General features: G+C 42.3%; 1 protein-coding gene across 1 annotated transcript in view; it reads left to right on the forward strand.

The window, feature by feature from the left end:
• The window catches only part of LOC147021817 (receptor tyrosine-protein kinase erbB-4-like), a 504,112-nt gene that overhangs the window by 364,727 nt on the left and 114,454 nt on the right, over positions 1 to 24,931 (forward strand). The window contains exons 18-19 of the mRNA XM_085892208.1: positions 4,678 to 4,800; positions 23,521 to 23,619. Of these exons, the coding sequence (XP_085748334.1) occupies positions 4,678 to 4,800; positions 23,521 to 23,619 (222 nt within the window). The remainder of the gene's footprint in view (positions 1 to 4,677; positions 4,801 to 23,520; positions 23,620 to 24,931) is intronic.

Genomic DNA, 24,931 nt, shown 5'->3' on the forward strand with positions numbered 1-24,931 from the left:
CAATGTTTTGGAAGTCTTGGCATTCCATAGTACCACTTTTATTTTGCACAATGCGTATTTTTGTCATTCCCCGTATACGGTCTGTCGTCTGCTACCAGCTATGTTGTACTGCTATTTTATTTTATTTTATTTTATTTTTTTTTGTATACCTTGGTCGAGGCTCGTATGAGAGCTAACACACAACTCACAGCAAGGAGGCATGAGACAAGAGGGGCGGGAGTGGAAGGGACAAAACAGTGGGGAACAGACACATTAGGTGAACTGTGGAAGGGAGAGGGATGGGGATGGGACGGGGAACATGGCGAAGAGAAGATGGACATTACAGGGACTTTCAGGAAGGAAAGCAGGAGAATTGAAGGAAGTGGGCTTGGGTGGATTATCGGGGGTAGAAAAGATCGAGGATTTGGATGGGGGAAGATAAGAGGTGGTGGTGAACAGCTGTTTTGAAAGCCTGGAGGGAAGAATGGGAAAGAATAGAGTGAGGAAGTTTATTCCAAAGGCGGGAAAAAAGAGGAATGAAAGAGTGAAGATGAGCTATCCCGTGCATGTGCACGGGTATCGCTAGTGTGTATGTGTATATATATATATATATATATATATATATATATATATATATATATATATATATATATACATATATATATATATATATATATATATATATATATACAGTATATAATTTTATTTTTTCAGGGTGTGCAGAAAACCTCCTGGCTTTGTTTAACGGACTTGTTTTTTTGCCCGTATTAAAATGGAATTTTCTTTCTACACATCCATAAACAAAATGTGCATTTTTTAAAGTGTGTTGGCTTTAAATGATATACTTTGCACAATTCAAAATGGTCTTTTGATGACAGACTGATCACTTTTGTTAACACATTAGGTAACCTTGTATTTTTATCCTCCGCCATCGAAGATGGACGGAGGTTACTGTTTTCACCCCTGTCTGTTTGTTTGTTTGTTTGTTTGTGAAAAGTATTACAGAAAAACTCCTGGACGGATTTCGACGAAACTTGGTGGGGGGATTAGATAATGTCCAAGGATCATGCCATTAGATTTTGAACTTGGTCCAAACTCCAATATGGCCGCTATGGTGGCCATTTTGAAAAAATATTTGAATTTTTGTTTTTGCATTTCTACATGTTTTAAGTGATTTCCAACCCCCCCCAAAAAAAAAATTTGTTAGAGGAAAAAAAAAATTTGCAACTTTTTTTCCAAAAAATTTCGATTTTATTTGAAAATTTTTTGATTAATTTTTTTTTTTTTTTTTTGCATTTCTACATGTTTTAAGTGATTTCCAACCCCCCCAAAAATTTTGTTAGAGAAAAAAAAATAAGAAATTTTGCACCTTCTTTTTCAAAACAATTTCGATTTTATTTTTTTGGCATTTCTACATGCATGTCGATCTAGTTTAGTTTATTCAATCGTGGTTCAGTAGAGTCTGATCCGTTTTGACCTACAATGAATAGGATATCAGGTTCACTGAAGTGACCCAGCAGTATTGGCGGCGGAGGTTTTGCACCCTACCGAGTGCTCCCCTCTAGTTAAATATATAACGTTTGTGTCCTTATGAAAAATGTTTCTCCTTTATCAAATGTTTTTTAAAATATTTTTGTCATAAAAGTCAAAGGTAAGTCTTTGTGTGTGTGTGTATGTGTGTATATATATATATATATATATATATATATATATATATATATGTATATATATATATATGTATATATATATATATATATATATATATATATATATATATATATATATATATATATATATATATATGTCTCTCTCTCTCTCTCTCTCTCTCTCTCTCTCTCTCTCTCTCTCTCTCTCTCTCTCTCTCTCTCTCTCTCTCTCTCTCTCTCTCTCTCTCTCTCTCTCTCTCTCTCTCTCTCTCTCTCTCTCTCTCTCTCTCTCTCTCTCTCTCTCTCTCATCTCTCTCTCTCATCTCTCTCTCTCATCTCTCTCTCTCATCTCTCTCTCTCATCTCTCTCTCTCACCTCTCTCTCTCATCTCTCTCTCTCTCTCATCTCTCTCTCTCATCTCTCTCTCTCATCTCTCTCTCATCTCTCTCTCTCATCTCTCTCTCTCATCTCTCTCTCATCTCTCTCTCTCATCTCTCTCTCTCATCTCTCTCTCATCTCTCTCTCTCATCTCTCTCTCTCATCTCTCTCTCTCATCTCTCTCTCTCATCTCTCTCTCTCATCTCTCTCTCTCATCTCTCTCTCTCATCTCTCTCTCTCATCTCGCTCTCTCATCTCGCTCTCTCATCTCGCTCTCTCATCTCGCTCTCTCATCTCGCTCTCTCATCTCGCTCTCTCATCTCGCTCTCTCATCTCGCTCTCTTTGTTGTTCTCTGTCTCCAGACATGTCCAGGCGTTGTTTGTGCCTGGGCAATGTTTGCCTCCGGACGTGTCTGGGAGATGTTCTGTCTGGATGGGAGTTTGTCTCTGGATGTGTCCTGACTGTGTTTGTCTACGGACATGTCCGATGGTGTTTGTTTCCGGGCGGTATTTATAGTATGACTGGCAGAAAATGTATTTCAGGAATTATTTTGTTTCCATCTTCAGTTATTCTCTGCAGAATAATTTTTGTGAGACATTATGAATCATAATTAATGCTCCATCGCATATCTGCCTTCCCTTCCTCTCACCGCGTGCTGCTTTCCCTTCCCCCACCCCTCCTCACTCCCTATCCCTCCTCTCCCCCCCTTTCACCCCCTCAATCACCCCCTCTCTCTCCCCCACTCTCTCTCTCTCTTTCTTTCACTCCTCTTCCTCCCCCCCCCCCCAATAGTATTCCCATCAGCGAAGCAATTAGTGGTATTTGCTAATTATGGAATAATACAAAGATTATGCTTTTCTGAGCTTGTTTGACATTCATGCTAACATACGCTCAGCCTTCTGTGATTATAAAATTATGATGTATCCTACGTTGTAATATCTATTAGGGAGAAATAGCCGATTAAATATACATCACAGGATTTATACTTGGTGATTCTTATGGTTTCTTTGGCGAGTTTCAAAGTCAAAACTTCAAAGAATTTTCAATGCAAACCAATGTTTGAGAATTTGCACAAGTCATATGCTTTTTTCCCAATGTGGGCAGCTTTGTCAACTCTCAATATAGTTGATAATTCCAGTCGAAAACTCGTGGTCTGCATTGGCCGCACAATATAACATTAACATAAGAACAAAATGGTTTGAGTTATCCACTATAAATAATCACAAGATTCTGACGTTTTGAGCTATACCCTTCAACGGAGCAAAAGGACCTTGTCAGGCTTTACCCGTTGTCAGAGCCTTTTGCCCTGAGAAGAGTTAAAGCCCAAAACATCAGTAAGTTGTGATTCTTTACTTCTGATAACTCTAACCATTTCATTCTTACGTTTTTAGCTCATCTGCACTTTAGTCAGATGAGCTTATGCAATCGAGCAGCAGAGGTGAGTGAGTGAGTCCGTAAACATTACAGTCATTATCGCTTGAACTAAACACACAATTTTGATGAAGCTTGGCCACAAGCTTTATATGTGATGCCTAACGAAGATGTTTTGCACGTATCAAAATCTGCACCCATTAAGTGGGTCTACGGGGGGGGGGGTTTGGACCCCCCCCCCAAAAAAATTGGTATTTGCTCTATTCTCCGAAATTACACACACGATTTTGGTGAAAATTGACCCCAAAGTTTGTTCATGTCATAAAAAAAAATCATAGTCTGGAGGGGTCTGCGAGAGCTTTGAGTGACTGTTGTCCCTGATCCAGGTGAGCTTGAGGTCCCACGGTCCTATTTTTAGTTCATCTGGAGCGTCGTTCCAGGAACTTCGGGGATGGCACGTCATCCGTCCCTCCGTCCACAATACTTTCAACTTCTTCTGTGAAACTACACATCGGATTTCGATGAAATCTTACCACAATGGTCAACACCGTTTATGTACCAAAGCTTGTTCATGGCATTAAAAAAAATCAGCCCGTAAGGGGGTCGGCGGGAGTTGTCCCCCAAAATAGATATTTGCTTTCTTCTCAGAAACTACACATGCAATTCTGATGAAACTTGACCACAACCTTAATCACCTGTCACATATCAAAGTTTGTTCACGGCATTAAAAAAAAAAGGAATCGGGGTCTGAGGGGCTCTACAGAGGGAGTTTACTGGGGGGTTGTCCCACCTAAGAGATATTTGCCATCTTCTCAGAAACAACACACACAATTCCGATGAAACTTGATCACTGCCTTCATCACACGTGATGTACGAAAGTTTGTTTGTGAGAGTAAAAATTGGGGTCTCAGGGATTCTACACAGGGGGTTGTTCCCCCCAAAAATATGTATTTGCTTTTTTCTCTGAAACCACACACAAAATTTCAATAAAACTCGACCACAGCCTTTATCACCTGTGCTGTACCAAGGTTTGTTCATGGCATGAAAAAAAAATCCAAAGGTATTTACTTTCTTCTGCATTATATATTTTCTGGGTCATTCATGCCTACTAGTTGTTCCCTGGTTTTCTTATCCATCTGCTCCCAGGTGAGTGCCCAGGGGTATTGGCCCTGTGTTTGTACTTAGTTTGCTGTTTACAAAAGTGTATGTGAATTGCTCTAATGAGCCTTTGCATTTCCTTGCATTCCCTCCCCTCGCCCCAATTCACCTCCTCCCCCCCCCCTCCACTGTTGCGTTTTACAGCTTGTCGAACCACTGACACCAAGTGGTACAGCACCAAACCAGGCCCAGCTGCGTATTCTGAAAGAAACAGAACTCCGTTGGGGCAAGATGCTTGGTTCTGGAGCTTTTGGAACTGTACACAAGGTAACTCTTCTCATCATTTTGCCATTGTGTGACTTACATTAACATCTAAACCATTTAAAAATCCACAAAAACAAATTAATTACCTAACATTTATAACATGTAGTTCAGATTTTCATCATTGCAATTTGTTCCACTTTTAATGTTAACACTCAATAACCATTTCCCTCTCATATTCTGCCCGGTAGTGTTCGTGTAAACTATTACCTTGCCATAGTGGAGAGGCTTGATTGTTTCAATGAACCTAATTGTTATGCTGGAAGTAGATATTTATTCTCCGAGCAGGGTCACCCATGCAAGATCGGTTAAATGGGAGAAGCCAGACCAAATCTAGTTCCTGGCTCTCCAGCTTTGGGGTTGGGCAGTGGGCCAGCCACCTACTCCTGTAAAAAAAAAGTTTTAAAATGCTTCTCATGATCTGCCAAGTGGGATAACTTTGCTCCCCCATGAAGTGTCAATGGCTTTGAGCAGACGGGCTACTTTGCAGGGTCTTCCAACCCTTGGTTGGAGTCAATGCTACTAGAAGGCAGAATAATCTTATATATTAGGTCAACATCATCCACAGTTTCCTTGTAGAAAATGATAACTCGCTAGATTTGATTCTTATTTGAAATCCCTTCTGCCTTATAGTTTATTCTTGGGTGGACAAATGCTAAGGACTGAGCTATCCTGGGATGTAAAGCCTTTTTCTGGTGGAATGGGTGGAAGAAATCCAATTCAAATAATTATTCAACGGCCATGATGGCGGTGAAGCATCGTGCTGTGGAGTGCGTAAAGCGTGAAAAGATACAAAGATGTCATGGTTATCCAATGCATCTGGGTGGATCTCTGGTTGTTTTGATTATATCTTACCACTCGATGTGGATCTAGCCAGAAAAAAGAGTGAGGCTGATGCTGTGCAATTCTTCCTCATTATCATCCAATTCACACACAAGTCAAGATGTCTATTCTATTTCCATACTTTTATTCATCTGTATTCCTCTCCACTGCATTGTCTCTCCCCTCTCCCCTCTCCCCCCTCCTCTCCCTCTCCTCCCTCTCCTCCCTCTCCTCTCTCTCCTCCTTCTCCTCTCTCTCCTCTCTCTCCTCTCTCTCCTCTCTCGCCTCTCTCTCCTCTCTCTCCTCTCTCTTCTCCCTCTCTCCCCTCTCTCTCCTCTCTCTCCTCTCTCTCCTCTCTCTCCTCTCTCTCCTCTCTCTCCTCCCTCTCCTCTCTCTCCTCTCTCTCCTCTCTCTCCTCTCTCTCCTCTCTCCTCTCTCCCCTCTCTCCTCTCTCTCCTCTCTCCTCTCTCTCCCCTCTCTCCTCCCTCTCCTCTCTCTCCTCTCTCTCCTCTCTCTCCTCTCTCTCCTCTCTCTCCTCCCTCTCCTCCCTCTCCTCTCTCTCTCTCTCTCTCTCTCCTCTCTCTCTCTCCTCTCTCTCCTCTCTCCTCCCTCTCCTCTCTCTCTCCTCTCTCTCTCCTCTCTCTCTCTCTCTCTCTCTCTCTCTCTCTCTCCTCTCTCTCCTCTCTCTCCTCTCTCTCCTCTCTCTCCTCTCTCTCCTCTCTCTCCTCTCTCTCCTCTCTCTCCTCTCTCTCCTCTCCTCTCTCTCCTCTCCCTGTATTATTTATTCTTCATGTACAATTTGGAGTATCCTAAAAAGTGTTCCACTTTTCTTGCTCATCTTCAACATGTCCTTTGGCTATGGGGTAGCAACGAAGCAACAGGTGTAGATATGATAAAAAGTTGTAGTTGTGACCCTCCACACAGGCAACTCTGGTTATATGGTCGTTTCTTCACTGAACTGAAGCAGCAGTGAAACTCAGCAGCCACTAGAGTGACTGAGCAGTCCTTTTTAGGATAGCACTGCTCACCTCCATGGTATGAGGAAGAGTTTAGAAAATGTACCCTAAAAATTGCCTTCTTCACCTAACCTGGCCAGCATTCCGCACTTGGTGGGTATCCCTCTTGTGTGGTCAAAATATACAAATGAAACAAAAAAATACTAACATTAACCATAGGAACATGGAACATACGGTCACTTCTGGATAATGTATCAGCATTGAGGCTGGAAAGAAAAACAGCTCTTGGTGTTCAAGAGCCATCACAATATAATGTTGAGATTGCAGCCCGAAGTGAGACTCCTTTTGCTGGCAAAGGGCAGATTACAGAGGATGGAGCTGGATACACTTTTTTCTGTGGCAGTTGAGGTGGTGAAGAGTGAAGGAAAACTGGAGTTGGTTTTGCCATCAGGTCAAATCTTGCCAATACCCTTTTAAATTTTCCAAAAGGGATAAATTGCAGCCTCATGATAATGAGATTTGCTTTGACAAACAAAGCAAATATTATGTTTAATCAGCGCATATGCCCCCAGAATGACGAATACCGATATGCTCCCAGAATGACGAATACCGATAAAGTTAAAGATACATTTTCTGAAGATTTGGATTCCCTCGTTGCTACCATTTCCAAATCCGACAAACTCATTATACTTTGTGACTTTAACGCAAGAGTTGGAAAGGATCATCTGACTTGGAAAGGTGTAATTGGGAAACACGGAATTGTCATTATCTATACTATTGCTAAGGTGTCACTCTCCCCACCTCTCCCCCCCTCACTCCTCCCCCCTTCCTAACACCCCCTTCCTCACCCCCTCCTTGCTTCCCCTCCCTCCTTTCCCCTCTCCTGCCTCACTTCCTTCCTCTCTATCCTCCTATCTCTCCCTCTTTCTCCCGCCACCCTTAATATCCCCATCAGCAAAGTGACGGGTTGTATTTGCTAGTCAACATTATTGTTTACTCCTTCTCAAAACCTGTAGTGAACATGAACTACTTATCACCAACATCGTTTTTCATCATAGATACATCCATGCTCAAAGCACAGGCACTTGATCGACTATGTCATTGTCAGGAATAGAGATTATCAAGGATGCAAGGAAGCAAGGCTATGTGTTGTGCAGATTGCTGGACAGACCATAAACTTATTGTTTCGAAGCTCAACATTCGTATCATTCCCTCGAGATGTCTCAAAGTAAAAAGAAGTACCAGGATGGCTTGATGTTTCTAAATTACAGCAAAATAATGTTGAGTAAAGTCTCGCTAAAATAGGGACATCTTGTTGTAATTTTTTTCAGTTTAATTATCTGTCTATTGAAGAGAATTGGCAACAACTTAAAAATACCATTTATACACTCGCATCTGAAATTCTATGGCGTGCCAATCAAAGGAACCAAGATTGGTTTGATCAAAATTATCAGGTGATTCAGTTAATATTTGATGAAAAACACAGATGACTTAAATGAGACTACTTGAATGAGAAGTCATCAACTTTGAAGAAACATGCCTTCAATGAAAACCGAAGAGTTGTCCAATCAGAAATTAGGAAGATTGGAAACAGGTGGCTTATTGAGAAAGCTGATAAAATCCAATCCTATGTGGACCAAAAATACATGAAGAGGTTCTATGATGCACTCAAAACAATATACGGGCTCACATCGTCTGGAGCTGCACTCCTTTTAAGTGCAGATGGAGCAACATTAGTTACAGAAAAAGAAATATCCTTGAGAAATGGACCGAACACTTGAAAAATGTTTTAAATCACCCATCATCAATAAATGATAAAGTAATAACTCGATTATCTCAAGTTGAAGTCATTGTAATGCTATCAGTTCCACCTTCTTACACAGAAACTCAGAAACCAATCAATTTTCTATCTAATGGTAGATCTCCAGGACTGAATGTCGTTCCAGCAGAAATGTACTATGCAGGATGTTCTCTCCTGGTTGAAAAGCCAACAGACTATTTCAATATATGTGGGAACCAGAGTCAATACCTCAAGAATACAAAGACGCATCAATTATTCATTTGTATAAAAACAAGACAGTAGGCGGACATGGGGAGTCGACTACCCAATCGAACCTGACGCGATGGGCCCGTTCAATGGGGAATGAACTGAGCACAAGATTAAGAACAGGCACATAATTAAGCACAATTATATAAGATAATTATATAAGAATAAGAATTATATTATATAAGAATTATATAAGAATAATAATTATATAATTATATAAGAATAAGAACATGATTAAGCACAAGAAAATTCATGATTCCAGCTTCAAGGGTTAATGCTGCAGATTGTTTTTTCGTTAAAATACCCCAACATTTCGAGGTTTTTCGGCCATTGCCGAAAGTTCTTTCTCACACATAACTAGAACATACCATGAACCTACCTTACCAGTTTCATGTATATCTGACTCATAGTGTCTGAGATATAACAAACTTCGTTTTTTTATTGTTTTCGACCAGGGTTCATTCAAAGTCTATCTTCTCCGACAGTTTTCATAGGATCCGGCTGGAAATTTTTGACAATATGGCTGAATGTACTGCGCAGAGTTGCTCGTGGCCAGATTTTTGATTTTCGAAAAAATAATTTTTTATGATTTTTCAAAAAATTCAAAGTCATGTTGCTAGGCAACGGTGCTGTCCATAGCAACGGTTCTCATTTGCACACAACTAGGTCATGGTATGAACCTACTAACCAAGTTTCATCGAAATCGCCATTGTATTAACGGAGCACTGGACCGAACAGAGGGACAGACAGACAGACAGACAAACATATCGAGGAAAAACTGATAATAAGGGTAGAACAAATTTCAATTTTTTTTCTACTGGATCGACTACCCAACAGACAAGCCGGTGGGCTGACATGGGTAGTCAACTACCCAATAGAACCTGACGTGATGGGCCCATTCGATGGGGAATGACCTGAGGATGAAGCAAAAGAAAATTCATGATTCCAGCTTCAAGGGTTTATGCTGCAGATTGTTTTTTCGTTAAAATACCCCCACATTTAGAGGTTTTTCAGCCGTTGCTAGGCATATATATATATATATATATATATATATATATATATATATATATATATATATATATATATATATATATATATATATATATATATATATATATATATATATATATATATATATATACATATATATATACATATATATACATATATATATATATACATACATATATATATATATATACATACATATATATATATATATATATGTATATATATATGTATGTATATATATGTATATATATATGTATATATATATATGTATATATATATATATATATATATATATGTATATATATGTATATATATGTATATATATATATATATATATATATATATATATATATATATATATATATATATATATATATATATATATATATATATATATATATATATATATATATATATATATATATATATATATATATATATATATATATATATATATATATATATATATATATATATATATATATATATATATATATATATATATATATATATATATATATATATATGTATGTATATATTGTATTCTTCTTCTTTTGGCTGCTCCCTTTCGGGGTCGCCACAATGGATCATCCGTATGATCCGCATAGTGATTTGTCACATGTTTTACGCCGGATGCCCTTCCTGACACAACCCTGGTCGCCTCTTACAACACAGGGATATGGTACACCTATTTTAACCGGGGTATACACCGGCCCAGTACACTGGTACTCATTTCGCCGACCTCGGAAGGATGACGGGCTGAGTCAACCCCCTGGTGTATTAATTCAGTGGCCCAACGGGCTTGAACTCAGGACCTTTTGGATCCCAAGCCGCCGCTGCCCTAACCACTGCGCCAACACCAGGCATATATATATATATATATTACTAAAACTCTCATCTTGTATGTGTGTATGTTCCCGAAATACAGCCAAAACGGTACACGATAGCGCAAAAATTTTCGGGCCACCTTACTCACCATTCTCCTGCGGTGTGCAGTGTCAAGTTTCGTTCAAATCTGGCAACAAAAAAATTATTAAAAAATCAATTCCCGATTCAGTCAAATACTCTTTGGGAGAATTTGATCAATGCAAACAACCTCAGCGATAGACTTCACTGGAGCTATATGGTTTTTTTTTTTCTTGAAATGATTTTTTTCATCAACCGCTGTCACAACTGGAACCCAACGGGTTCACAGGTCATCTAGTATATATATATATATATATATATATATATATATATATATATATATATATATATATATATATATATATATATATATATATATATATATATTGTTGCGGATTCGCGCCCGCCGGCGTGCTGACGGCCACGTAACTCGAATCGCGGCACGTCGCCCACCGGACGGACAATCCAGTCGTGACCCTCTCGGACTAACGCCGGGAACCAGTCACGGGTGGACCTTTCGGTCTCACCGCGATCGAGCCAATCAGCCCCCGCGTGGGATAGGGTTGCTCGCCAAATTCGACCTACCTAAGTACCCACGCGGAGGGTAGACCGGGCGATCGCACCTCGCCGCAGGTCGACTTCGGACACGGGCCACTTAAGCGACCCGTTCCGTACTATCGGGATAACCGAGCGGTGTTATCGTCGACCTCGACGGTTCGATTAATTATCGGGCGTATTCAGCCCACTACCAACCCTTTACGTGAAGCAAGATGAGGATTCAATGGAGGAAATGACGAAGCGAAGCGGGAAACAGTTCAACACAAAGCACATTTATTCGCGACGAACGGAAAGCACACATATTCAATTCCACCAAAAGCACACAGAAAAGAAAAACACAATTCAATTTACACAAAAAGCAAATGTAAAAGCGAAGACACAATGCAGAGCTAATACCGACTACCGAGCACACGGCAACACTTATACAATTTTACTTCACAGACGGCGCCGACAACACATACCCAAAACCAAGGAAAAGAATACCCTCAAGGATGAGGCGGGCCTGAGGCCGAGACCGGGTCGGCCTACCCGTCTGGTGATGAGACGCGGAGCGGCGATGGCGCCTCAACTCCGCGGGCCTCGCGGACAGTGTCTGGTAGGGGGTGGGAAAGGGGCCCCCTTGGTCGCACTATCTCAGCGCGGGGGGAAACAGGAGGGGGTTGCTGATGCTCGGGGTATAGAGGATTTTTATTGTCCCGCGACGAGCGTCTCCACCTCGGCCAGGTCGCGCTGTCGGCCTCCCTGGGGTGCAGCTCCCTGCACGACGCGAGCACCCCCTCGTCTGCCCTCGCCGCCTCTCCACAGCTCCGTCCCCTCCGTTCCGACTCCAACGCACACGACGACCAGCTCCTTCTTGCCAACTCCACCGCCCGCGAAGTCTTGACTCTCTGTTCCCTCTCGACTCTCCTACTCACTTGACTGACGAACACGGTCCTTATATCAGCCCCGTGGCTTCGCCCTCTCATCTTTGACCCCCTCCCTTCGACCTTTCACCTCGCTCCCCATTGGCCCGAGAAAAAGTGGGCGTGAATGCTTTTTGATCCATAAATTTGCATATATCGATCGCCCTCCAACGCCCTGGAGGCGGGGCCAATTCGCCCCTCGCTCACCGATTGGACGGCAAAAAGTGGGCGTGTGTCGTTTTTGATCCGTTTTTGAAGAACAAAATCCGTGATTTTGTACACGCCGTTCGGCGCGCGCCCTGCACGAGTCCAACACCGGTACCCACAGCGGCGCAAGAACGGTGGCGATGCGACGGTTGCGAGGTGTGACGTGAAGGTCGTGGCGGTTGTGGTGAAGCGGCGTTGTGGTTGGTGGTTGATGTTGTGGTTGTGGTGGTAATCATGGCGGTTGGTCCAAAATAAAGATAGCAAAAGAAAAACGGCTATCCTGAAGAGTCGCAGCACGCATAAATGACATGTATTCCCACTAGACAACGGGTTTGGGCCTAACTACACATGTACTTACCGAGATACCTCACCTAAGGGACCTGAATGGTGGTTTGCGAATTTGGTAACCACAACAATATATATATATATATATATATATATATATATATATATATATATATATATATATATATATATATATATATATATATATATATAAAGCTCTTTCTAACCACTGACTCATTGACTGATATTAAAGATCAGTACCTTCCTGGTGATGTTGAAAGATGAAATTTTGCATGCCGATGGACATCAAACTCAATACTCCGGAAAAACATCACAGAATCGTCAGGCAACATACATAAATGAAAATATAAATAAATGAAAAATGAAATGCAGGTTCGCAACCAGAGACAATGGAGAAGCACAGTTGCTATGTTTACACAATGTGTAAGCACACCCTGCCCTGCTGGTGTATGTGTGTATGTGTGTGTATATATATATATATATATATCCTTCAGAAATTATTCACACCCCTCGACTTTTGTCACATTTTGATGTTGCAGCCTGAATTTTAAATGGATTAAATTATATATGTTTTTGGTCACCGATGAAAACGAAATACCCCAATATGACAAAGTGAACATGTGTTGTTAAAATTTTTTACAAATTAATTAAAAATGAAAAGCTGAAATGTTTTGCGTCAATAAATATTCAGAAATAATAATAAGTTTATCCTGCCGAAATTGCTAACGTGTCACGAGGAACTGTCTCAAAAGTTGATATCAGCCTGGGAAAAAGAACAAAAGGCATCATCATTGAAGGGAAACAGTGAGCAAAGAACATACTCGCCGAGGGTGATGTATGGGCATTAGTCTGGACTGCGAGGCAAAAAAGGAGAGCAATGGCAGAGAAGCCATGTGCAGAGTTAAACGTGGGTCATGTGCATCCTGTATCATCAAAAACGGTCAAAAGGAAACTTCACACAGTGGGATACCATAGCTGGGTTGCTATGCACAAACTTCTCATAATACCTGGCAACACCTGTTTGTGAGTCCAGTGGTGCAAGGAGCACAGGCAATAGACTGCCGAGCCGTGGTGGAATGTGATATGGTCTGACTCGACGATTGGACATGTGCATCTGTGGTGACAGCCCATGGAGCTCTACAACACCGATTGCCTGGTTCCAACAGTGAAAGGTTCTGGCGGTTCCTTAATGGTGTGGGGTGCATTTTCCGAGCATTGCCTGGTTCAACTCATTCCATTATAAGGTGGGATTGGTGCAGCACACTATGCTGAATGATCATCTACATCCTATGATGCAGCATTTATTCTCTGCTGGGAGGGGTGTCTTTCAGGATGACAATGCTCCAATCCATAAGGCGTGTGTTGTCACCATTTGGTTTGATGAGCATGAGGATGAAGTTACCCATCTTCCATCACTCTCCCAATCACCAGACCTAAATCCCATAGAACATCCCATGGAGTCCACACACACACACACACACACACACACACACACACACACACACACACACACACACACACACACACGCACACGCACACGCACTCACACACGCACTCACACATGCACACACGCACACACGCTCACACGAAAACTGCAGAAGAACCAAATTGTCCACAGCATGGATATACTATGCCTGGTGTTGGCTTAATGGTTAGGGTGGCAAGCTTGGGATCCTCGAGTCCTGAGTTCAAATCCCGCTGGGCCGTTTGAATTAATTCCAGGTGGGGTCGACTCAGCCTGTCATCCTTCTGAGGTTGGCAAATGAGTCCCAGCTTGCTGGGATGATTGAGCCATTCGAGTATCTTGCGTTGGAATGGCGACCCATCCAGGATTGTGCCCAATAGCCCAGGAGACTGCTTCGGCAGCACCGACACTCTGTACAGAGTATGGTCCCAATGGATGGATAGATAGACTAGAAAAAGCTTTTCATAGTGTTCCGCATTCATAGATGATAAAATGGATGCAATTGTAGAAGATCAACAACCAAAATATTCAAACTGATTGAGAAAGAAATAGAGCTTTAGAATACTAAATTGATGTTACAGTACTGGAAGGAAACAGTGAAATACCAGGAGTGAAGATATGTCATGGAATCTTCAAGGGTGACAGCCTTTCACCCCTCCTGTTTTGCCTGGCTCTGTACACACTGAGCAACCTCATTAATGAGCAAGGGTATGAATACACCCTGACATCAAATAAGAGAGCATCCAAAGAGACAAAAAAGTGACACATCCACTGCACATGGATGATATAAAACTATTTGCACCAAACGATGAAAAATTGGCAGAACAACTGAAATCAGTGAGATGGTACTTTGATGACATTCAAATGGAATTTGGTCTCAATAATTGCGCCAAGTGCAAGTTCGTACAAAATAGGCCAACAAAAATGGACAACATAAAAATCGAGCTATATACAACAATACAGGAGGCTCAGCAACGAAGCATTACACAAATACCTCGGAGAAGAAGAGGGCCACCAAATATGTTACAAACAAATGCTGAAAATAATTAAAAAAAACAATCTGCATAGAACGAGGATGATCCTGAAAACATACAGGTGGTGGACAAAAAATGGAAACACCTGGGTAAATGAGGGACACCAAGCAACGGCTTTCACACAGGTGTAGCCCATGTGTTAATGAAGCAAATAAAATCCCAGCATGCTTGGGGTCATGTGTAAAAATGCTGCACAGGCCGAGTTGCTGGTAATTATGGCTAGCATGGCTGAAAGAGGAGACCCCCCAATACCCCATCCACAGAACACGTGTGGTCGCCCAGTGGTTTGATGAGCATGACACTGATGTTATCCATATGTCATGGCCTTCTCAGTCACCAGATCTGAACCCAATTGAGCATTTATGGGATAGACTGCAACGATGCAGCATTTTCCACCTCCATCAAACAGGCGTGCGTTGATTGACTTTCTCGTGGAAGAATAGTGCCACATCCCTCCTGCAGAATTCCAGATGCTGGTGGAGTGTATGCCATGGTGCATACAGGCCGTACTGGCTGCACATGTTGGCCCAATGCCCTATTAAGTGACTTTACATTGGTTTTTCCATTTTTTGTCCACTACCATAACCTCTCTCCAAGGAACAGAATCAAAGCCATGAACTAACTCACAATACCAGTATTCTGGCCAGGACAGCTGCAGAATAATAAACTAGCCACAAGCGGAAATCAATAAACAAGATATCAAAACAAGAAAACTACTCACTATCCAGAAAATATTCCACAAAAATCAATGCATCCCAAGAACGTACCTGTCAAGATAAGAACGCGGTAGCGGCTGGATGGAGCTCAACTAAGTGCACAGAGTGACAACTGTAGGGTTGGCTGAGTATGTGAAAGGTTCAACAGACTACCAAATCCAATTTGTATCTAAACATGAAGACAATAAGCCAGAATTGGTATCCCTAATTAATCCACCTTGCAAAAAAATTCCAAAGACAGGTGCAAATGGAACATGTCATGCATGAAACTGAAACGGCAAATAATACAGCCCCAATGACTGCAAAAAATACAAAATAAATTTTTTTAATGAAATATCAACAAATATACATTGACAACTGGGAATACGATAAAAGAGCAGGAAGGTATAGATAATAAAAAAAAGAATTGCATGGATTTGGCATTGATAAGGAAGGCTCTTTGGAATGGCAAAGAAGAGGTTAGCTCAACTGGGATGGAGAACGAATAATAATAAATGCCCAGGACAAAGGACACAAACAATGGCAAAATATGGCAGTACTGAGTCAATTGGACAAGTGTAGATTTTGGAAGGTAGAAACAGAAAGCATGAGTGGACAGCACCAAGAAATGGTACCACCAAAAGGGGTGCTGCATGTGCGCATGAGGTTTGTGGTGCCAATGATGCTGGTGCTGGTGTGGGTGCAGTTGGTGCAAGCGGTGGAAGGGGTTGGATGGAGTTGGGAGGGAGGGAGGCCAGGAAGATAGATTTGTCAGGGATGAGACTATTGAATATGTGGACTCTCCATTTTGTGGCACACATCCAAAAAATAGAATTTTTTCTTCCAAAATGGCATGGGTGACGAATATTGATGGAATATTGCATGATGTGTTGGCGAGTCATGATGAAGCAACATTGGTTGTGGTGCATGTGGGTGCTAACGATGTGGGCAGAATTTATTTTGAGGACTTGAAGGCGAGGTATATGTTGTTGGGTAATCGAATGAGGGAAAGTTATCATCGATTGTTGTTGGGTTGATAAAAGACAATATCGTATTGAGTGTAAGGAATGACAATGAGGGAATGAATGTGGAGGATTCTGTGTGTATTGAGATTAGAGATTGTGAGAATATTAAGATACTTGTAGGATGTGTTTCTTGGGCACCTGGTGTAAGGTAGGAGAAGGATAGAGGGGTTGATGAAGAATTCAGAAAGGCCTTTCTTTATATAGGGAAGTGTTGATTGTGTGAGATTCGAATTTGGCAGGGATAGATTGTGTCCAGGGATGGGGAAAGAGCAGAACTGAAGTGGATTTTCTAAATCAAATCCAGCATTGCTTTTTAAATCATTTTCTAGAAAACAGCAAAAGCAGGGAGTACAATGTTGGATCTCTTTGATCAATGTTGTTGTACAATGTTGGACCACATAGTGTGTGCAACTATATTGTGGAGATGTGGAGTTCAGGATACGGTAAAAGTTTAAGAATGCGTGGGCTCCTTGACGAATAGCACAAGAGAATTGGTGGATGATGAAGGTGAGACGGCAGCTTATTGAAAAACAAATTTTCTACTACATTTACACAATAACAGTCAGGGGAAGAAATAGCTGAGAAACATACATTGGAGGTGAGCAATGGCTTTTAGAAGAGATCCAAGTAGGAGTACAGGAACGAAAGAAACAGCAAGGAAAACGAAGGGATGATAAAGTTCCAGGGCTGGATAATATGCATTGAAGAGTATTGAAGGAGGTGATAGCAGAGCAGGTACGCTTGTTGTTAGCGAATGTTTTCAACAGCTCGTTGGAGCCAGAACAAGTACCAAAGGATTGGAGAGTAGCAAATGCAACATCGTGAATCACATGTATGATCTGCTGTCTGTAATTTTAAATAGGCTTGATGATTTGGTTGACCAGAAATGCAATAATTATTCGTTGTTCCACCATCTTTGTTATCTCATTTACTGCCAACTTGATTTTTATCAAGTGAATTAAAGCAGGAAGCACATGATTCTGAGTATTCGTTCCCAACACGCAATGAACAATAATTGCCCTCAAGGATTATTAACCATTATATATTTTACTCCATCTTTCATAAGCAAAAGCCCAGGTCATGTTTGAACTGCCCTTGGAGCACAGTCAGGCCAGGTTAGATCTGTGACCTGCTACAGGTACCATGTAAACCTGTACTAACCTGTTCCATGGTCGGGTTGTCGGCGACTAAACAATCTCCCGCACCAGGTTTTCTGGTGAGGAGGGTGTTTGGATATGGACACCCAGCAGGATTAAAAACAAAACCTGTCAAAGGGCGGATGAGCTCCTTGTGAGCCAATGGCCATCCATATCTAGTGACCAACTGTGTCTGCGGATGTCCTCCTGCAGTTGGGTTACTTTTTATTAGGAGGTTGGTGGCAGGATTTGCACTCCGCCACCGTAAAACCCTTCATTCCGCAAAACACAAAAACACAAACAAATCTGAAAACCCACTCCGTGGGAGTACCTCCTGTGCAGCTTCCCTTCGCAGGGCAGCTCACCGGATGACGGGATTGGAGCAAAGCCTTCAGGACACACAATCTTTGATGAAAGGAGGGAAACCACGGGGTAACATTCCTGGGTCAGATTGCGGGAGTGTGTGTCGGAGTGGTGCTGAGGTGTCGTCCACCAGGCAGCGGTCTCCTTGGGTTAACCTGAGGTGGTCCCTTCGGGTGGGTGCCTGGAATGTCCTGTCCCGAAGAGAGGATGATCACCTGTCTCTGTTATCATCTTAGCACAAGCATTTGGACATCGGTATTGCAGCTCTCTCTGAGGTTCGGAGACCGGATTGCGGCGAGATAATGGTGGGTGGTTACACCTACTATTGGTCTGGTCGCTCTGATGGTTACCATACTCAAGGAGTTGCTGTAGCTGTGTCCAATAAGCTGACGCCAATGATAATTGAGTTTACACTGGTCAATGAGCGTATTATGAGATTAAGGATTCGTCACTCCTTAGGTGTCATTTCCCTGGTCTCTGTCTATGCTCCGACTGAGGTGAGTGATCTCATCGTGAAGGATGCATTCCACGCCACGCTCGAGTCTGTTGTTGATCAGTGCCCCAGACGAGATACACTTCTAGTCTTGGGGGATTTCAATGCATCCACTGGAACTGATAGGGATGGTTATGAGACATGTGTTGGTCCCCATGGGTCAGGAACTATGAACCAGAATAGCACTAATTTCCTAGACTTTGGAAGACGTCTTGGACTTAGGGTGGCTGGTTCATGGTTTCAGTACCCACAAGCTCATCATTGGATTTGGTATTCCAGCGCTGGCGGTGTGGCAAAGCAGATTGACCATGTCCTTGTTGATGGTCACTGGGGGGTGATCCAGAACGGCAGGGTCTACCGGAGTGCTCAGTTGCTCAATACTGACCACCGGCTTGTTGTAGCAACTCTAAAGCTGCACCTTAAATCCTGGAGAATGGTACCATCCCAGCGTAGGCTGGATGTTGGCAAACTCAAGGATGAGAGGGTAGCTGAGGAGTTTGCGAAGAGTGGTGGAGTGCCTTCAAGACCACCGTCCTTGATGTTGCTGGTGGATGTCTTGGAACTCACCACAGGGAAAAGAAGAATTTTGTCTCTCAAGGTACACTGGATGCCATTGACCAGAGTCGCAGGGCCAGGCTGAATGGCAGAGCTGAGCTGTACATGGAGCTGAGGCGTAAAACTGCATGTGCACTAAGGGTGGACAAGGAGGCCTATGTGCAAGCAATCTGTGAGGGGGTAGAGCATCACCTGTGGACAGGTAATTCTCATCCGCTTATAGGGGAATTTACATATTGCGTTCATCCAAGCCCATCCCTCGGAGCACTGCAGTTAGAGTAGAGAGTGGTAGGCTCTTGACAGAGGAGTCTGAAGTGAAGTCCTGCTGGGCAGCTTAATTTGAGCGGTTGCACCAGGCTGATCCACCAGCTGTCAAGTTGGCCGTCAAGGGTGTTACAACCCCTGTTGCTGACCCTCCAATCAACTGTGGTCCACCTTCACTTGTGGAAACACGGGCTGCGGTGAACAGGGTGAAACAGGATAAAGCACCAGGGATCTGTGGCATCCATACTGAACTTCTCAAGGCTGGTGGAAATGCTGCACTCATGCCGTTGCATGCAGTTTTATGCTCTACCTGGAACGCAGGCATCATGCCAACTGATTGGAAGAGGGGCCTTGTTGTCCCTCTCTGGAAAGGGAAGGATGATCGCCAAGACTGCAACAACTACCGAGGGGTGACGCTGCTCTAAGTGCCGGGCAAGGTCTTTGCTCGGATAATTCTTGATAGGGTTCGCCACCATCTGCTTGAGCACCAGCGTCCAGAGCAGTCAGGCTTTACACCAAAGAGGTCAACGATTGACCGTATCATTGCTCTTAGTGTCCTCACTGAATGCAGATGAGAGTTTCAGCAGGGGCTGCTTGCACCCTATGTTGATCTCTGTAAGGCGTTCATTTCAGTGAATCGGGATGCCCTCTGGAGGATTCTTGGTCTTCGTGCGGTGCCACCAAAACTGATCGATCTGATGTCTGAATTCTACTCTGGTACTAAGAGTCCTGTGAAATGTGGTGGTACCATCTCTGACTTATTTCCAGTTGTTACTGGAGTTCTTCAGGGGTGTGTACTGTCCCCCACACTTTTCAGCACTTGTATGGATTGGATTCTAGGGAGGATGTCAGAGAGATGAAGCTGTGGTGCATCGTTTGGGCATGTCAAGATCTCAGACCTTGATTTCGCAGATGATGCAGTCATCTTTGCCCAGACTTTAGATATCCTTTTGGGGGCCCTCAAGGTGCTGATTGAGAGGTCGGAGGCCCTGGGATTATGGTTTTCTTGGGTCAAAACTAAGATCCAGGCATTCAATGATATCTTGGATGCTGCTGTCCTGTCTGTGTCTGTTTGTGGTGAGGACGTTGAGTTCGTAGAGATATTCACTTTCCTTGGCAGTGATATTCATGTCTCTGCTGGCTGTGAGTCAGAGGTCAAAAGACGTCTGGGTCGGGCCTGGGGAGTCAAGGATTCACTGGATAATGGGGTGTGGCGCTGCCGGTACCTGTGCGGGAGGATGAAAGTCCGAGTCTTCAGGTCCTTGGTGCTTCCAGTCTTGCTCTATGGATGCGGGACTTGGACTCTGACCAAGAATCTGAGACAGAGACTTAATTCCTTTGGTACCAGGTCTCTTCGGAGAATCCTTGGCTATCACTGGTCGGATTTTGTGTCCAACGAGCGGTTGCTGGGAGAGACTCGGATGAGATTTGTTACCTGCATAGTCCCTGAGCGTCATTTGCGGCTGTGTGGACACGTGGCTCGTTTTCCTGATGCTGATCCTGCTCACCAGATTCTCTCAGCCAGGGAGTCTCGTGAGTGGAGGAGGCCAATGAGCCGACCACGTGTCTCGTGGTTGCAGCAGGTTAACCGGCATCTCAAGGGGATGGGGATGGGCCTGGCATCTGCTTGGGGGATGGCCAGACCGAGGCCCCAGGAGTACCGGTGGAAAGTGGATGCAGCAACGCGCTGTTCTGGCACATGCTCCCATACCTGACCTGACCTTGTAGCTTGCTTTGCAGCCATTCATTTTCAAACTAATTTTGATACCGACCAAGTCAGTTGCCAAAAAAACTTGCTTTGGAATTTGCTTTCCAATCAAGTTTGGGTTCTAGGCCCATTGAATCTAGTTCTCGGCCTATTGAATTGTGATCTTGCAATCTGTTAAATCTTCGTTCTCATGGTCAGATAATTAATTATTTCTTCTGATGAGAAAAAAAACCTTCACTCTACTAATGAGATGCAAATTTAAATTTAATTCCTATTAACAATTTGTTCCACACTCTTTGTGTGCAATTCATTCTATATTGGTTTTGTTCAACCTTTTCTGCAAACATTATTTTAATCTTGTTCCTGACATCATGTTTCTATTTTGTGTGTGTGTGTGTGTGTGTGTGTGTCTGTGTCTGTGTGTGTGTGTGTGTGTGTGTGTGTGTGTGTGTGTGTGTGTGTCTGTGTCTGTGTCAGTGTCTGTGTGGGCAACAGTAACAATATATTTTAACATGACATACCTTCATGGCCTTCACACTGCATTACATACTATAATGTAGAAAATATTGATGTATAAAAAGAATGGAAAATTGTACATGGAAGTGGAACGCACATGATAATTGTGTTCTTAAGCAAACGAGCAGGGAAAAAGGCAAGGGAAATGAAAGATTGATACAAGATGGTGGTGAGGATTTTAAAGGTCTTTCACAGAAAATCTCTGACTCTATCTAAGGGGAGCGAGTGGTAGTCATAAGAAGTACAGTATTTCGGGAGAATGATAACAATACTGAAAATTAAAATGGTGAAAATTTCACGAGGAACATTCACCACCAATGCTGCAAGCTTTCAACAAAATGAATATAACTTTGCAAGAAAAGGTAGAACCGTGGATGGAATCATTACAACATTAATCGAAATGTGCTAACCGCCATGGGAAGAAAGGAAAAGCTGTCTTTTGGGGCTTTAACCCTTCGTCATAGAAAAAAGCTGAAGATTTAACACTTGAAATGTCACCTTCTTGCTTTTTACGGCAGTTAGCCTACTTTGATAAAAGTTCTGTTTATTCCATTCATGCATTGTTAAACGTGTCCGCCAATACAAAACAACAGAAGCCTTCGCGATTAAGACGTTTTTAATTCAAGACAAGATGCTGCCTTTTTAAACGTAGTATTTTCGTTTTAGTGATTGTGGTAGTTTGTAGTAATTTTTGTTATTAAACATAATAGTGTCCATTCCAATTGCCCTCAGACCATTATGAGGGACCATGCATCGACAAGACCAGGTAGGTCAGGAAGATCACGACATCCTTGGGAGGTTATTAATGAACGAGATGTTTTCTTTGGCCATGATAATTCTTCTGAGATGAGGTTTGTTTCCAGAAGCTTATTGAAATCCTTAATATTGCTTCCTTCAGTTATATTTCGAACCGTAACCTCTGCTCTTCCATTCATCACCATTGGAGCTCAATAATACAAAATATTAGTAATAAGTGATTATTAGAGTGATAATTAGAATTATGATATTGATGGTGATCATGATTAGAATTATGATTCCTTTATTCAGTGTTACAATGAAGTTTTAATGTTGCATTTTAATAGTTTACAATCTCGAATGTCTTGTGTCAGATTGTTTGTGAAAAGCCAATATAAATTTCTTAAGATGCCAGTTTACCACCATCGCTATCCTCTTCTGAGCCTTACTTTCTTTCATCCACACCAGAAAATACTAACTCCAGAAGGCAACATTTTAACGTCCTGAGCACATTTATTTGCCGTACATTTACCTTTTCGGTGATGCTTTTTGTAAGATTTTGGAAATTAGGGGAAACTTTCAGAATAGTATCTTGTCGTATTGTGGATCGAAAAGAAGAGTTTGTGTGTGGTTCTCCTTTAATGTCCTCATATTACCACAATTTTAGATTTTTCAGCAATTATTGAATCACTTTATGATGCATTTGTTACCTATATTTACCCAATGATGTTCATCATGATTTATTTAAACAACCCCTGATATATTTCAGCTTTTTTTTTCAGCTTTGGGGGTCTTAAGCTTTTTCCATGAGCATGAAGCTGCCCCTTCCCCCATCCCCTCCCGCACCCATAAATAGTATGTGTACTGTGCTGTGACAAATTGCCAAATACATTCTGGTCAAGAACTACATTAATTATTGCAAGTGTTTGCCTGTGTGTGATGTACTTTGTGTTGGATGAGTTTACGATTAGCAAATTATCCACACGAGGTAATTAGCACAACTAATGCTATTTCGCACACAGGGAATCTGGACACCAGAAGGAGATAATGTGAAAATCCCTGTGGCTATCAAGATCTTACGAGAGGCCACATCTCCCAAAGCAAACAAGGACATTCTGGATGTAAGTATCATCAGGTACTGTCAGAGCAAACAAAAACATGGGCAACTAACTGTCTGCTATCTTCATCATTGCCCTTTTCAAAAATGCCACAGTTGAAACCAATCCCTGCCCACATGATGCCAAAATGAGGGGATTTAATTGTTTTGAGACATTATTAAAAAGATCTACCTCACTCGACAACCATTTGCACTTCCGCCAGAGTGCTGTGCCAAAAAACTGAGGTGAGCATTTTTGTGAACTTGGTCTCGATTTAATGAAGGCCTCAGGAAATTTGCAGATCTCATGTGGATTTCAGTGTCATGCCAAACTCTTACATCCTTGTTTGTTCACAGTGTTTATGCCAGCATCAACTTTTTAGCTCGGTTCGTCATCTAATATTACACTGAGGTTTAGGTTTAACATGTATTCAGTGTCATTTATGTATTATGTTCACTAAGTTCGAATTTTTTACCCTTCTCCTCTCCTCCTCTATCGTACACCTCGTATTCCACCTGTATGCACAGCAGAACATCATCATAATCCAAACCATATTATTCCAGGAGAAATACAATATTTATATGATCTTGCAATTCATAATTGGATGTTTAAATGAGCTTCTTCTTCAAAACCACATTTTGACAGCAAAAGTTATTTGTATATAATTACATGCTGTTAACATTCCTATGGCACCTTTCATATAGAGTCGTGGGTTTGCACGATGGGTAATCTAGCATAATAAGTGTGTGTGTGTGTGTGTGTGTGTGTGTGTGTGTGTGTGTGTGTGTGTGTGTGTGTGTGTGTGTGTGTGTCAGTGTGTCTCTTCCATAACTCCAAAGCCATGAAACCTAGCAGCCTGAAACGTTGTAGGCATAGTAACAAAACAAAAAAAGAAGTGCATGAGTGAAAATTGGGTGTGTGGCTTTATTAAAACACCCTTTTTGAAGATAATTATGGTCTTATTTAATTACCAGTAGGATTACCTGGTGTTGCCTGGGCAGGGGGTGGGGGTGCTACTGAGAAGTGGGAGAAGCAGCAGAGTCGGCAGGGCTGAGAATGGGCCAGGTGGATCAGGGGCAGGAGAACCGACAGGGTGGGGGAGGGGTGGGGGGAACTGTGTCGAGGGCAGGAGAGCGAGAATGTCAGTGGGTAGAGGGGTCTTAAGGGTCTTCAAGGGTCTTACAGGTCATTGAGGTGTTAAAGTTCTTTGAGGTCTTAAAGGGTCTTTGGGGTCTTGCAGTTATTAAGGGTCATTAAGGTCTTAAGGCTTTATGGGGTTTTAGGGGTCTTAAGCATGATGAGGGATTCTCATCCTGCTTACAGGGGAATTCGCGCA

The sequence above is a fragment of the Eptatretus burgeri genome, chromosome 8 (genome assembly GCF_056783735.1).
Source record: "Eptatretus burgeri isolate ZD-2024b chromosome 8, Ebu_testis_v1, whole genome shotgun sequence".
NCBI lineage: Eukaryota > Metazoa > Chordata > Myxini > Myxiniformes > Myxinidae > Eptatretus > Eptatretus burgeri.